The sequence below is a fragment of the Chenopodium album genome, chromosome 19 (genome assembly GCF_948465745.1).
Source record: "Chenopodium album chromosome 19, dcCheAlbu1.1, whole genome shotgun sequence".
Classification (NCBI taxonomy): domain Eukaryota; kingdom Viridiplantae; phylum Streptophyta; class Magnoliopsida; order Caryophyllales; family Amaranthaceae; genus Chenopodium; species Chenopodium album.
In genome coordinates this window covers 36,852,089-36,868,899 of record NC_137852.1, presented here as the reverse complement: position 1 = coordinate 36,868,899, position 16,811 = coordinate 36,852,089, and the positions used below count along the sequence as shown (strand labels likewise).

Genomic DNA, 16,811 nt, shown 5'->3' with positions numbered 1-16,811 from the left:
AAGTCTGTAACTAGTTATGACTGTAGAGTTTTTTTCCTTTTTTCTTTGGTATATTTCATCGATAGTAAAACAAAAGGGTCGTTTAATTTGAATTACGAAGTATTTATATTGAATAGGTGTGGAATTTTGATGTCATTGAAACTCTTAAGCTAAAATATTATCGTCCTTTTACGAGTAATGGCTTATGGACACTATATTGTATTAAAAAAAAAATCTGAATCAACAGCTAACTCTAGATTTGCTACTATTGTTTGATCCTGAAAATCATTATACAAAAAAGGGACATAAAGCTAAACAATGAATTAGTACTCCATATGATCTACTAGAATAAATAATTAAAAAATGTTGAGGATATACTAGAAGATATACGTTAACGAAACCCGTTTAAAACTGGCAAAATCAGTTGTCAAACCGACTGAATTCAACTCGAACTGATTATGACCCGAACCGATTACAACCCGACCCAATTAAGACCCGATATGTTTTGACCTAAAACCCGCTTTAAACTGAAAACCCCGATTTTAAAACGACCGAATTTAACCCGAACCGATTATGACCTGAACCAATTATAATCTGACCCGATTAAAATGTGACCTGAAAAGAAACTGTAATGAAAATAAACTAAATCGAACAGACCTGAAATTATTTTAAACTGACCCAAACTAACTCGATAATAATTCCAACCCATTAAAAACCGATCCGTTACAAACCAAAAACTGATAAACCGAACCCAAAACTGATGCGCATACCCGATTGACACCCCTACTTACCAACTATACCAATGATTATTTGTTTATTTGACTCTAGTTTGGCAACGGATTTTCAAATCTGTCTCTAGTTTAGAGATAGATTTTAGTACATAATTCGTCTCTAAAGTAATATTTTACATAATACGTTTCAATAATAATTTAGAGACAGAGTTAAAAATCCGTCACTCATATTAGTAACGGAAAAAAAAATCCGTCTCTAATTTAGCAACAGAAAAAAAAAATCCGTCTTTAGCGACGAATTTTCAATTCCGTTTCTAATTTAGAAACATATTTTTTTAATTCTGTCTCTAATTTAGAAGTGGATTTTTTAATTCCGTTTCTAAATTAATTTAGAGGCGGATTTTTTAAATTTGGTCTTTAATTTAGAAACGGATTGAATTTCGCCGCTAGAATTCCGTTTCTATATGGACATGTTTTTGTAGTATATGAAGATCACATAACTAATTGCTTAGCTTCTCTCTCCTCTCCTTCCATGGCCATGCTAATCAAGTAATCAACCACCTAAACCGACTGAACAAAACGACAACTAGTAGTAGCACAATATGTAAAGTAGGGTCATACTATACAAATCCTTTAGGGAAAGCATTTCGCGAGTGGTTAGGAAGCCAACTATCACCTTTCTCTTTTCTTCAGGTGATTAGGTCTAACTTGGCTAATTAGGTTGTGTAGGGGTTGCGGGTAGATTTAGGTAATTAGGTAGTTTCTAGGGTGAGGAGGAATTTGGTGTGTTGATGGGTGACTATTGATCTATTGCGGTGTTGTGGTAGAGGTATTTAGGTGTGTTGTGGGTAATTAAAGATAGCACTGGGCCGGACAACACGAGGTCCGGCATGAAACGACATAGACACGATATAGGCCTGACACGACATGTTTCTGTGCGTGTTAGTCGGGCCTGGGCTGCCTTCAATTGGGAGAAGCACGATAAGACACTGCATGACAAAGCATGCTAAAATCAATGCAATTTTATTTAGGCACGCAAGCCCAGCATGATGGCATGTGGGCCTGGGTCGTGCACTGGCAAACCTTTTGAAAACTTCAGCCTAGCACGTTACAAGGCAAAACTCGTGGACCGTGCCATTTGTCAGGCCTAATTAACCCCAAAGAACGTGGGCCCAACACGGCCCATAGCCATCTTTAGTGGTGGGTGACTATCTATATATTCCATTTCCCTATCATGACTCGTTTGAATAATTAATCTTGACCCACTTTCCTAAGTGCCCTATACTTTGATTTTTTTTTTGTGCCCTTTACTTTGATTAATTCCACTTCTTATTATTGCTAGTAGAGCTGTCAAAAGCTGATCCGACCCGAAATATCGACCAATCCGATTATTAACCGACTTATCTGAAATCGAAAAATGGTGACCCAAACCCAATCTGACCCGGCCTGAAACCAACTCTAGACCCGAGTTACCTGAGTTAACCCAACTCTAATTGCTAGTAATTTTGTTTGGTTTAATTCTTATCCCCTTGTTTAAACTAGCTTAGTTATTGACATTGATAGATAGTGCTTATTTGTTCCATATGGTTCAATCCTTAGCTGCTTTCCCCTATACTTGGGACATTTATCTTGAAATAGAGGAAGTGAATTAGACTAGCTAGAAATAAAATAAAATAAAATAATATAAAATGGAACAGTAGGCTCTCAAAGGTAAACTTTATACACAATATTGTAGCATTTTCCTTTTGTTTTCTCAATTTACAATTTGTAAAAACTAAAGGAAAAAAAAAAATCAACAAACCAAAAAATCTCACTAAACTCTTCAAAAGAATTGGCCACTTCGTTGTAAATTAAATATAAACGAAGAATATGTATAAAGACTTATGAGGCTAATGTATGGCTTGAGCCAATATAGTCCCATCATCTCCTCTTTAATGGATGCTATTGTCCTTTTTGCCTTATCTGCAGCAGAAGGTTTAAAAAGCAATTAAATTTTTTTTTTTTAAATAAAAGACATGAGTTCTTATATGTGGTTGATCACATCGTGTGGCCAACCATCATGGGGATTATTTCGTTAGTGTTGTAGCGGTAACCCGATAATTATTACAAAGGTTATTTCACCAATGTTATACTCCCTCCGTTTTTTTTATATGCATCTATTTGACAATTGCACTATTCACATACCATGATTGACTTAATTTTTTCACCTCTAAAAAATGAATAAATGTAATTATATTATATATCATTAGATTCGTCATAATGTCTAGTTTCATAAAATAATTTTGTTACAACTTTTACTAATACACAAATAAAGATATTTATGATCAAAGTAGCATCTCGACAAATGTGCCGGTCAAACTGATGCATATAAAAAAAAACAGAGGGAGTCAAATTTATTCAATCAGTTTATAAGGGTTATTCGATTAGTATTATAGGGGTTAGTTTGTTCTTTTACAAGCGGTCACATAATGTAACTAACCGCACACAAAACGCGTTGAAAAATAAATATAAATACTACAACAACAACAACAATAAAAGCTTAGGGCCGATTCTCTTACGTTGAAATTCAGTTCAGTTCAGTTCAGCTCAATTCAGTTCAGTTCAGTTCAGTTCAGCTTCTAATTTCCTTCTCTTATAAAATATCCATTTCAGTTCAGTTCAGTTCAGCTGAGTTTAGTTCAGTTTAGTTCAGTTCAGCTGAGTTCAATCAATGAGAACAGGCCCTTAGTCTTGAAATGATTTGTGAATAAAAATAAATAAATAAGTAAATGATTAAATAAATTTAGTTACTTCCCTAATAAATATTTAAGTATTAAACACTTACGTAGTTTGTAAAATTGATATTTTCTAATCAATTTGGAAAGCACTTGATTATCATTCACTTCGTTTCATAAAAATCACAACACTTTAACTGACACATATATGTCAATGCACAAATTTGATCAATAATATTTAGGATTTTTTAACTTGCAACACCACAAAAATGATGAAAAATAGATTTTAAAAAAAAACAAAAAAACAAAAAAACAAAACTTTTCTTATAACACTACAAAAAAAAAAAAAAAAAAAAAAAAAAAAAAACCAAAAAAATGAATTTATCAATAAAAACATAATTCTTCCATATCTATATAATAACACAAGTACTATTATTTTTTATCTGATGTTTGATGAAAAAGGGGGGACTAACCCAAAAAATAAGCACGTTTAACACTTTACCTCTTCATTGCCATTGAAGGGAAATGGCTTGAGAGAGTTTTGACAATCCTATGCGTTCATTAGGTGTTCTTTATACAAAGTCTTCATAATTATATACCTGAATGTACCCGTAATAAAACAAGTAAACGTTTATAAGCAAATTTTTATTTGGAATTGAAGCTAAGGATTGAGAATTGAGGAGGCGATAATTTATATCCCTTGTTTGGATTGACGGATGGGAAATTGTAAGGTTAGGGATTCAATCCCCACTACACTAGCAATACTTTGAGGTGGAAATCCCTTATCCCTACATTTAAAGTGTCTAAACCAAAAGACCAATTGGGCATTAATGAAAGCAAAAGGATACAAAACTGGTATGAGTACTAATGCAAATTTCAAGTTGAAAGTTATATCTTTTGGGTTCAGCCCTAAAGTGTGGATTGAGTGTTTTGATAGTGTTTTAATTGGTGGAGCAACAAACTGACCCATTTTTGTGTGTTTAGTTTGGCGTGTTTGATTGTTTTTAGTCACTTATTTTACCTCTCTTAGGTTGTAATTCCTTTCAACACTACAACTATAATAAAGTCAAAAATGTAGATGGATAGATTTTAAAGGGACAAGGTGAGTGGTAACAAACCAAATAACCAAACATTGTCAAGACATGGTCATGGTTCATTAGATATTTGCAATTAAGAGATATATATATTGTTTGACTTTTAAAAACATTAATTGATACTCCCTCTGTTACTAATTTGGTAGATCAACTTTATTGTCACATTCGCTAACAGACAATTTTAACTGTTGATATATTCATTATTAGTTATAAAATTCAAAATAAGGGCATGTTCTCATACAATTATTTTTAGTTCAGTTCAGTTCAGCTCTAATAAGTTCAGTTCATTTCTTATTTTAATTTTCTTCTCTCATAAAATATCCAGTTCAGTTCATTTCTTATTTTAATTTTCTTCTCTCATAAAATATCCGGTTCAGTTCAGTTTAGCTCTAATAAGTTTAATTAGTTCAGTTCAGTTCAGCTCAGCTCAGCTCAATTCCGTGAATGAGAATATGCCTTAATATTGTTTTAAAAAAGTATACAGTGTGACTAATCTAATCACATAGTAGTATATTATATAATAATATTTAATATTTTATATATTATTAAGAAAATCAAGTCAAATAAATAAAGTGTTGCACCTTAAATAAAACCAAATAACACACGGTAATAGCATAGCTAGGAAAACCCTTATTATTCACGAACTTAGTATACTACCTCCCTTACATATTAGTTGCAACTTTGGAGTATTAATTGTGAGGCATTAAAAAATTCCAGAGTTGCAATTAATATGTAACAGAGATAGTATATGTAATCATAAAAGTTGATATACTCTCTTTTCTTTCATATTTTATTTCAAATATAAGATTATGCCTTTGTGGTTAAACTATATAAACTTCAAATCCATGACTACTTTAACATTATAGTTAATAAAAACATATAATTAAGTTTACCTTTCACATCTTGGTTGAATCTTGGACATCTTCGTATTCTTCTTGTTGTTGGTCTAACATTTTATTTGCGCACAATACGCTAGATGGGTCACTACTTTGAATTTTGGAAGTAGAATTTGAAGCATCATTATTAGCCAATCTTCTTTTTGGTGGTAATGCTAATGTTGTTGCCTTTCCATTATATTTGCCTCGAAACATCATATCCCCTTGTGATGCATTTGTTACTTGAGATACATCTGACTTCATATCCATTGATGCCTCGTTATCGCCCTTTCTTATCTGAGTAACAAGTGCATTTGTCCCGTTTCTGCGCGCGTATTTTCTATTCATCTGAGTATCCTGAACAGTGTTCGGCACAATTAGTTGTAGTTAATGGTCATTAAAGTAGCTTTTGCATTAACGTCTTCATCTCATATAGAAATGCAATAGACAATATTGATTTAACATTGATATTAATGAATATCTATCCAATTAATATTACAGCTCTTGGCAATCACTAATCCAAATATACTAAATTCAATTATTGTTGTACAACATTATTACTGTGGAAATTCTTTTTAGAACCTTAACATTGGAAGCAATCGGTTTCTAAAATAATCAGAATAGTAAAAGATACACCAAAAACTATTGTCGAACATGATGTAACACCTTTTTTCCAAACACGTTCATAATAATGCGTGCTACACTTGTTTAAACTACTGTTGTACTAACACTAGCTCTAACATTAAGTAAAAAAAAAAAGATTCTTTGAACAATAAAAACAGTTTTAACTACTTAATCGTAAGTCAAATAAAGAAAATTTGACAAGAAAAAAAAATTAAAGAAAATTTGGACATGAGTGATCAAGTGATAGAAAGATGAAGATCGACGTACCTCTTGTCCAGGTCTTCCTAACATGCTAACGCTGCTTTGCTCTGGCAATCCTTTTCGACCTCGTCTATGCATTCTTGATGATGATATCGTCGAATCGTGATTTTTACCCGTCTTTTTCCTATAATATTGTGGTACATTGATGAGCAATAACCCTTTATTACAGAGAATTTATCGCTTTAGGTTATTTCAAAATAATAGGCCAGGCAGACGGAATGTATGATTACAACTAATGTAAAACTTACCAACTTCGACCATATATATTCTTATAAAATGTCCCCTTTTCAATTTTGAGGACTAAAAATTATGCACATATGATGGTGGAACGTAAGAACTTACTGTACATACATTGAACATGGAGCCTAATCATAATGAGTGTGAACACTAAGTCTAATAATAAATATAAACTCTAATGAACATAAATGTTATCACTAAGATGATGTTATGTTTATTAGAGTCTATATATTTTATAAAGTTAGGCTTGATGTTGAGCGTATGCCTACGTCAACCAATTTTGTCAATATATATTAAGAAACTATAAAGTATAAACCATATACAAGTACAAAAATAAGACAAAAAAAGTAAATGTATATATCAACGGTATGAACAGGCAAATACAAGTATATATACCTTTTTGATTCTTCACGAGATTTGGCATCCATCTCCTTATTAGGAGGATACTTTGGCAAGCTTGACGGGTCACATGCATAAGGCATTGTATTGAAATACTGAAACAAGATACATAACTAACTTCAATCTATGGAAATAAAATCGTACGTACTAGAGAAATTTATTAGTATTTTTCGATAATAATTATCCGTCTATATATCTTATAATTAAAGAAATTTGCTCATACTTACCTTAGAGTTTAAGGCAGAGGCCGCGCTTCCACGATTTGTAGGATCAACTGATAAGAGGGTTTCTAATAAATTGATAGCATGTTCAGGGAAAATTTTAAGCCTTTCTCGAAGTGAACTTTCGTAAGGAATTTGAGGTTTAAACCTAGATGCATGAGGTAACTTAGATTTGTTCCAATACTCATCTGGTGGAGATCCGGCAAGTTTGAAGATTTTATGCAATTGTTCAACCTGTAATCATTATTCATGCATCATCATTTCATGAATAAAATCACAAGACATTGTTTTTCAAAAGTAAAATTGATTATTTCTCATCTTAATGTTTTAATGTGATCAACTTATTCAAAAATAGTTCGGGGGGTCATGACTAATTTTTCCGAGTAATGACCTAATATAAACCGCTTTTACTAAAATGGTTCCCTATGACCAACTATGTACAACTAGTCAACTATAGAATTAACAAGAGAGATTGATTTCTTTCAAATTTCAATACGTGCTACTCAAAGTATATATAATTTCACAATTTATCCATGTCTAAAGAATTATAAGCAGTGACGAATCTAGGATCATTAAGTTGGTGAGCTTATGGTAATTGTCAATCAATACATGTTTATTTTATCTTCGAACTTATTGTTTTAAATAAGTTTTGAAAATTGATGAGGCACGTGCAACCCAATATCCTTACTAGAGTATAACTTACGACTATATAGATGTCAAAGTCCTAACAATAGAAGAGAGACGAAGAAGGTAATTACCTCAGTTTTACCCTTAAGAATAGGCTTGCCAACGAGCAGTTCAGCAAAAACACAACCCGCACTCCACATGTCTACATAAGATCCATAATTAGTAGACCCGAGTAACAATTCGGGCGGGCGATACCATAATGTGACTACACGACTTGTAAGAAGCTTAGGTTGCTTGTACTTTGTGCTCATTAGGAAGTTTGCCAACCCAAAATCAGCCAATTTCAAAATCCCGTCATTATTTAGCAATATATTTGAGGTCTTTATGTCTCGATGCATTACCCCTTTTCCATGGCAATAGTCTAACCCATAAAATATTTGTTGCATGAAGCACTTTATCTGCATGTTATACAAGGTTTTAAAACTGAAGTTATCAAGAATAGTAAAAAAAAAAAAAAAAAAAAAAAAAAAAACAATAGATAGAGTTGATCATGGGCCGAATCTTATTGAAAATGTAAATTGGTCTCATTCAATCAAATCAATTAAATTGGCTCTAGCTGGCCAAGACTTTGTGGCAAAGATAATTGGGACAACCCAAAAAAAAAAAAAAAAAAAAAAAAAAAAAAAAGAGTGAGTTTGGGACGGTTGTTTTGTTATCCTCACCTTATTGTTATTACATATTAGTATATTACTTTTGTTAAATTTACCTAAACCAAAAATTTTGTGATTAATTAGAGCACATCTTAAATAATTAGAGTAAAGTCATTGGTTGCCCAAGCCAATGATGGTCATCAAATATTTAATACATTCTCTCTCTTCCATCTCATTATGCCTAATTTTTATACCCATCTATGCTCATATACTCTCATTGGTTTTTTTTTGACGAAAAAAAAAAACCAATGAGAGTATATTGAGCATAGATTGCCTACTACTTGTCTTGTTCATAAATAATTTCTTAATTATACTTGTAATTAATAACTAAAAAGAATATAGAAAATAAATATTATCAGTCAATAATAGCAGGACAAGTGGCATACTCTACTTCTTTGCCCACCTTTTGCCAAAAGTCATGGCCATGACCTGATCATGACATTTCTCTCTCCAAAATTGATGAAATTTTATTTTTAAAATAGTATTTCATCTTCTCTCTCCTTATGCCTACTTCAAAAGAGCAACCATATGCAAACCAAACAAGGCCAAAATATTAAATTCAAACCAGAACACCTTATAAATGATGAAGAGAACTATTGAACAAGTTCAACCAATCAAGTATAGTTATGTTGACTTTTGTTGTATGCTTGGCTATTCGAGTAATTGAAAGACAACGTCGTACTATTCGAGCCGATGGTCCGAGCCACACATGATCAACTCTAGAAGAAGTTAATGTAACGTAAAACAAATCTAACCTGAGGCTCAGTAAACGTGACTTCAGGGCAAGAGAGCAAGCCAGAAAGATCATGCTCCATGTATTCGAATACAAGGTAAATACTACAAGACACTTTAGAGGTAATTAAACCATGTAACTTGATTATGTTTGGATGATCGAGCTTTCGAAGAATTGTAATTTCTCTTGCCATAAATCGAACACTTTTGGGGTGATAATTGTCAAATCTCACCTTCTTAAGAGCCACAAATCTACCCGTAGCATGTTCACGTGCTTTGAACACACTACTATATGTACCTTGTCCAATCTACAAAACATTAAATCACATTGGATAGTAGTAAACAACGTTAGACAGATAATTTTTACTATGTACTCGTAAGATGTACAAATATTGATCGTGTAGCACTAAATTTTTAAAAATGCACCATGTGAAAACGTTTGTTATGGTCTATATAGGGTAACTAATTTAGTAATTATTGATGATGAATTGCGACTTTTTAAAATTTTAAAATTAAATAGTGACTAAAATAACTAATTTAGTAATTATTGATTGGTTGATTTCTAAAGTAACTAAAATTTTATCACTAATCTTACTTACATAATTGTGTGCTTTTGAAAATTTTGTGTCATAGAAAAGAAAATTTTAAAATTAATAATCTTATTAATGGACGAATCTATCAAGATCCCACATGACTATATTTTTACTTAGGCCCTGTTTGATTCACCTTAATTTTGCTGAACTGAAATTATTTTTACTGAACTGAACTTAATTTTACTGAACTGAAATTATTTTTACTGAAATTAAATTATTTTTACTGAACTGAAATTATTTTTACTGATTTTCTATTATAATTATTCTTTATGAAAACTGAATTTTATTGAACTGAAATTGGTTTTACTGAACTGAAATTATTTTTACTGAACTGAACATATTTTTACTGAACTGAAATTATTTTACTTAATATTATTTTTTTAAGGTGAAAAGAACAGGGCCTTAAGGAAAAATCGTGAAAACTAGTCAAAGTGTTAATTAATAATCTTATTAATGGACGAAGCTAACAAGATCCCCATGACTATATTTTTACTTAAGGATAAATCGTGAAAACTAGTCAAAGTGAAACAAGTGAATAGTGTAAAAGTCAAACTGTTACAACTATAAAGATACGGAGAAGTATAAATCATTTTTAGTTTTTTTTTAAATACTTGTGGAAGTTGTTTATATAAAACTTGCTTGGTATACTTTAATCAATTTTTTATACTTTAATTCCAAAATTTAGTAGAATATCATTATTATTTGAATAAATTTTTCGAATGATTTTATCTCTAATCGTGTATAGTAATGGATTGATTGGTTGATTTCTAAAGTAACTATTTGATTCTAACAAAATTTTCAAAAGCACACAATTATGTAAGTAAGATTAGTGATAATTTACAAAATTAGTTAGTATAGTCCGACAATGTCACAAATTTTATTGCGAAGAATGAGAACTTCTCAAGCCACCTAGCCGAAAGCCGATTAGTTTAGAGTGACTTACATGATGAACCTAGCTAGAATATAAACAAAGAAACATCTTCACTCGTTCTTTGTTTGTTTATAATTAACATGTTTTGATATTACTTGAATCAAAAAAAAAAAAAAAAAAAAAAAAAAAAAAAAAAAAAAAAAAAACATGTTTTGATATTACACTGTATATAAACATAAAAGTTGCATCAATTTCCTTCCCTATCTAACTTTCACTTTAAAAAACGTCCAAAAAAAAAAATTGTCACAAAATCTTAGAAGAGTCATGAAAATGTATATTTTTTATTTAACGAATATATATCAACTTTTACTTGTTAATGTGTTATAACTTATGATTATATGCTATTTTTATTTGAAATTATACAATGTGAAATTTTATAATCTTTGTATCAATAATAACGGATTTCATGTCCATATGTTTGTAACTATACAGAGTACATTGACAACATACTAAATAAACGTGTCGATCAATATGAAACGAAATAGGATGGTAGTAATTAGATGGTTTGTGGTTACCTTATCTAATTTCTCAAAACCATCAGCACGTAGAGGCACCCACCCATGAATGGCTTCACCAGCAACAGCCGTAAGCCATGCAGGCCAACCGGCGGCGGTTTGCTCTGCAACGACCTGACTCTTCGACGACCCGAATCCTAAACTCAACGAGAAATTCGACGTAGAGCCTTTGCTCTTCGACCCCTTCAACTTCTTTCCATCCTCTTCTCCTGATCCAACCAATTCCTCCTCTTTAGCTGATGATTTTTTAAAGGGCAACAATTGTGTTTGGGTCGTCTCACCAAATACTTGATGGGTCCCGCTTTCGCTTGTAGTAGCGGTGGCGGGACCCACAGGACGTCTACTCGATGACCTCTTGACCCGAATTTCCCCCTCAAAATCATCGACAGCAGACGGGGTCGTGGACCCCGTCCGCTTCGAAGATATGCACCCCATCAACGAACAATGTCCATCAATGACATGACAATATCTGAGAATTTAATATTGTTATTATAATTTCACTGAATTTAATCAAAATTTAAGGGGAAAATTGGGAGAAAAAAAGGATGTTTTGAATTTGATCGACCCAGATGAATCAAAGGGAAAGGGTCGATGTTTTTGGGGGAGAAATTTTGGGGGTTTGGAATTGGCAATTGTTTCGTTTTTTCTCATTTTTTCTATCTATTATTTCGATTCTAAATTTAGATTACAACCTACGGTTTTGTTCAATTAACTGAGAAAATTCAGGGAGAAAAATCAAAATTTGTTTTTTCAAAATCAGATAAATGGCTTTCTTCTATTCCTTTGCTCTTATCCTCCACTAAAATACTCCGCATTCATACGGTATCAATACTTTAATCTTTGTATTAATCAAAGAAGTACGCTCGATATGTGTACAATTTGTATGCTATATCAATTTAATTCAAATTAAATTACTTTGGTGTGTGTAAAAAAAATATTAATTTTTTGGTGGTGATGTACTTCATTCAATCATTCGTCTCATTATACTTCGTAATTGACATATTATTGCCTTAGATAGGTTTGACAATATACGGTTTAAAAAAAAAAAAAAAAAAAGGTTTGACAATATACTTCGTAATTTTTGTTTCAAAATAAAATATACTTCGTACTTAGTTTGAATTTCAATCATTAATATTTTTTATTCTAAATACGGAATAACAAAAAACTGCAAAAAAATATCTGGGGAAAGTATACATATGATTGCTTAATGTGTCCCATTATTTTTAGTGAATAAGTAAAAGGAAATTTTGTTTAAAATCACCCATAAAATCCATCTTCCTGTCTAAAAAATAGTTTGAATGGAGCGAGCCCCAATTGCTTATTGTGAGAAACAAGGTCGTTCCTCACAATGGCATTTTTGAAAATATTTCGATGTTTTTCACTTACTGAGATGCTGAGTCGGATTTCGTGGGGACAGCTTATGTGTCAAATTGGTTGAATAATGGCGTAACAAGAAAACGGAATAACAGAATTAGCTCAGCTCCTCTCACCTCTTTCATAATTCCTTAACTCTATCAGAGCTCCTAACCTCTCCTCACCTGCCCAGATGACATAATTGGTTGAAGATAACAGGTTGGTGAAGTTTTCTATTCTTTCTTCTTCGTCCCTTCATGTTAATTTCTGAACACTGATCTGTTGTTCTGTTCTAGGGTTTTGGTCAAATTGAATTCACAATTGAGACCGAAATCCAAATAATTGAAAGTAATGTGGTTATGCGTTGACATTCCTATGTTGAAATGGTACAAATTAGCTGAAAATGGGTGATTGATTTTGTTTTAAAGGGGTGAAAAATGAAAAATATGAGAATGTGTTGTTGTCTTGTTACTGCAAAAACGTGTTGGTGTTGTCTTGGTCGATTTTTCATACTTTTTTCAATTGGTTGTAGTTACACAGACTATGGTTGTTTTAATTTGTACAATAATGATATGTAATGCGATCTTTTATAATGGGGTTTGAAGCTCTTATAATTGCTTATTGATTTTGGATAATATAAAAATTCAATTCATACTTTCTAAAACTGTGTTATAGTCTTGTGTGATGCCAAAACGTGTTGGTTGAATTGTCGTACTTTGTTCGGAGAGTTATGATTGTTTCAATTTGTATCATAATTCTGTTGGTGTTCTGCTTTTGAAGGTTTTGAAGGGTGTGAATTGTTTTAGATGTTATAAGAGTGGAGTTAAGTTTAGGAGGAGGATATTGATATGGAGGGTATAGAAGACATAGTTCTTGCAGATAGTGTTAGTGAAGGTGTTATAAGGGGCATTAATGTTGGTGATAGGGGCAGTGGAGTTAAGGTCAGGAGGAGTAACATTGATATGGAGGGTATTGATATGGAGGGTTTAGAAGACACAATTGTTGCAGATAGTGTTAGTGAAGATGTTAACATGAATGTTGGGTATTTATCCCCCTTGAATACAATTCAGACAACTCACACTGTGGTTGCATAAAAGCAACGATATGGCAGTTGGTAGCAATGATATGACAGTAATTGTTGAAGAGCCTAAGGTAGGGATGGTCTTCCCGTCTTCGGAAGATGTTGAAGCCTACTATAAGGAGTGTGCTGAGCAGATGGGGTTTGGAGTGTCTAGGGTTCAAGGTGTAAATTGTACGGAGGACAACAAGAAAAAAAGAATAGCTAACACGTGGAAGTGTGAATGTTGGGGAAAACCAGACATGAGGGCTAGGAGGGAAGCCAAGAAGAGGGCAAAAGCAATGGGTGTTGGAGGTTCAGGTGGTTTAGTTGATGGGGTGGTATGTGAGGATCAGTTACGTCGTATGAAGAGGACTTCGAAAAAGTGTGAATGTGAGGCCCGTGTTTATGCTAGAATGAATGAAGATGGCTTGTGGGTGTTAAAGACAGTGCACCTGGAGCATAATCACCAGATTCATCCAGCAAATTCTAAGCTTGTGAAGGAATACCGCATGAAGCACCTGACCCCAGCATTGAGGAGGACGTTGATGGATTACTATGAGCTCGGTGTACCAGTTTCTCAAATACACGGTTGCATGGCATCCAAACGAAAAGGAGTGGACAAAATGCGTCTCACTGTCAAAGACTTACAACATGAGGTGTACAAGGCAAAGCGGTTGAAGATGGTTGGAGGGGACTCGGTGGCAATGATGGAGTTTTTTGGAAAAATGCAATCAGACAACCAAAATTTTTTCCATGCTCAACGGTTGGATGGAGAAGGGAGGCTTAAGGATGTGATGTGGGTGGATGCAAGAAGTAGGGTTGCTTATGAGGACTTTGGGGATGTGGTATGCTTCGACGCAACATACCTAACAAATGAGTACGAGTTCCCATTTGCGAACTTTGTTGGTGTGAACCACCACGGGCAATCGTTGTTGTTGGGATGTGCTCTTGTTTCTCATGAAGACTGCGATACTTTTCGGTGGATATTTCAACAGTGGCTAGCTTGTATGAACAACAAAGCTCCTAGTGCCATTTTGACTGACCAAGCGGCAGCTATGCGAGGCCCCTAGCTGAAGTCATGCCAAACACAATTCATCGTTGGTGCATATGGCATATAATGAGCAAGATCCCTGAAAAACTTGGCAAGTGCGCACGGTAAGTGGCTTATGCAATTATTAGTTCATATTAAGTGTTGTCTGACTTCACTGAGTACAATAATCTGCTGTATGAGTTCAATATAAGTTAAATAAATTTTTTTTTGTTTTTTTAAGTTTAATGATATATGAACTGTTGTGAGTTCAATATATGTTTAATGATATATGATCTGTTGTGACTGGATGCTGGCTAATATTTGGCCTTCAAATCTGATGTAATAGTTTAGTGATATGCCAAGTTGGGTGCAGGATAATAATATATGAACTATCAGAGTTTATTTTTTCTGTTATTTTTTTTGTGAAGAGGAGTCTGATCCATTAGGCCTTTAAGAGCAGATATATACAGTAGCAAAATGATCAGGAGGCTTGCTGGTATACAAAAGATTGCTGCTAAACACATTAGAGAGCGTTAGAGTCTTCATATTTCTGATGGTCAATTAATTATTGTCTAGGTACCAAGAGTTTGTCAACCCCCTGAAAGAGGTGGTGTATGAGAGTTTTGATCCCGAGGAGTTCAATACCCGATGGGCTGAGTTCATAGCGGAGTATAACTTGGAGGACAATGAATGGTTGCATAGCCTCTACAAGGAGAGTCATATGTGGGTGCCTGCGTACATGAAGGAGTATTTCTGGGCTGATATGAAGACCACACAAAGGGTGGAGAGCATCAATCGGTTTTTTGATGGCTATGTAAACCGCAAAACTAAACTCCACGAGTTTCCTCAGAAATATGACATGGCCTTAACTCAACGCGTGTCAGATGAAGTGAGTGCAGATGAGCGTTGCTCGAAGTACCTAAGGAGGTTGGTTAGTGGCTTCAAAGTTGAAAAATTTTTCCAAAAGTTATACACAGACAACAAGTTTCAAGAAGTTCAAACGGAGTGTTCGAGATTGATGTATTGCAGCCTCCGAGGAAAGGAGGTTTTGTCTGAAAACCTTATTCAGTATTTGCTGATCGATTGTGTATGGATAGTACCTCCAGGTGCTAGTGAGGAGGTCATTACAGATAGGCAAAGGCTCTACCAAGTTACTTACTATCCTATGACTAAGGAGGTTCAATGTGTTTGCAGGAAGTTTGAGACAAGTGGCATACTTTGCAAACACTGTATTAGAATTCTCGACGAAAACGAGGTTGAAGATCTGCCACAAAAGTACATTTTAGACCGTTGGCGGAAGGATGTACCCCGTAAGCACACTAGGTTCAAGGTGTCCTACCATGATCCGGGCGACACAGAAATTGTGCAGAGATTCAACAGAATCATGGAAAAGTTCGAGCCCATCTGTGAAACTGCTGCCATGCTCAATGATCAAACAGTCCAAATTGTAATTGAAGCATTATCAAAGCTGCAAAAAGTTGTTAATGATTGTAGGGACAAGAAGAGTCAGGAACATGTTCCCGTAGTTAGCACACTTTTATCACTTGCTGAAGAAGATAAAACGTTTTCATCAGTCTCAGTTCATGCTGATCCTGTTGACCCATGTCCATCTGCCATGGTGCCTGTTATAAAGGACCCTATAATTAAGAAAAGGAAAAGGGGCAGGCCTAAGGGTTCAAGGCACAAATCGTTAGCTGAAACTGGCTACAAGAAACCCAACAAGAACAAGAAGCCTAGCCCAGTAAGATTTATTCCTTTATTGTCACTACTTTTTATTTATGGAATAAGCTGACTTGGATATCATATAGGATGCAGGAAATGGTGTTGAGGAGATAGAAGAGGATGCAGGAAATGGTGCTGCAGAGGGTGAAGAGGATGCGAATCTAAATTATTATTATGCAAATCTGTCATTTTTTTAACTAAAATCTAAATCTGCATTAAAATCTAAATGGAATTGCAAACAATCAACATAATCATCAAAATAATTTCACATGAATAGGATGAACAACCCTCATTTGTAACATCATGGCTTCATATTTCGGTGAAATTGATTTATTGGATCCAAAAAAGGTCAATCCGATCTGATCCGAAAATCCGATTTCTCAAAAAATTTCAATCCAATCCG

At 33.7% G+C, this 16,811-nt stretch overlaps 3 protein-coding genes across 3 annotated transcripts; 2 read left to right on the top strand and 1 right to left on the bottom strand.

The window, feature by feature from the left end:
• Positions 1-5,414: 5,414 nt before the first annotated feature.
• On the bottom strand, positions 5,415-11,678 carry LOC145594303 (protein IMPAIRED IN BABA-INDUCED STERILITY 1-like). Its single transcript, XM_081650640.1, has 7 exons — positions 11,244-11,678; positions 9,228-9,512; positions 7,894-8,220; positions 7,142-7,369; positions 6,912-7,009; positions 6,285-6,402; positions 5,415-5,750 (listed from the first exon to the last, which is right to left on the bottom strand). Exons 1-7 carry the CDS (start codon positions 11,676-11,678, stop codon positions 5,415-5,417), a joined length of 1,827 nt encoding a protein of 608 aa, XP_081506766.1.
• Positions 11,679-13,700: 2,022 nt separating this feature from the next.
• Positions 13,701-14,726, top strand: LOC145594302 (protein FAR1-RELATED SEQUENCE 8-like). Its single transcript, XM_081650638.1, has one exon. The coding sequence runs from the start codon at positions 13,701-13,703 to the stop codon at positions 14,724-14,726; it is 1,026 nt and encodes a 341-aa protein (XP_081506764.1).
• Positions 14,727-14,773: 47 nt separating this feature from the next.
• On the top strand, positions 14,774-16,216 carry LOC145594301 (protein FAR1-RELATED SEQUENCE 6-like). The gene is made up of 3 exons (XM_081650637.1): positions 14,774-14,811; positions 15,263-16,133; positions 16,181-16,216. The coding sequence occupies exons 1-3, from the start codon at positions 14,774-14,776 to the stop codon at positions 16,214-16,216; spliced, it is 945 nt and encodes a 314-aa protein (XP_081506763.1).
• Positions 16,217-16,811: the final 595 nt, after the last annotated feature.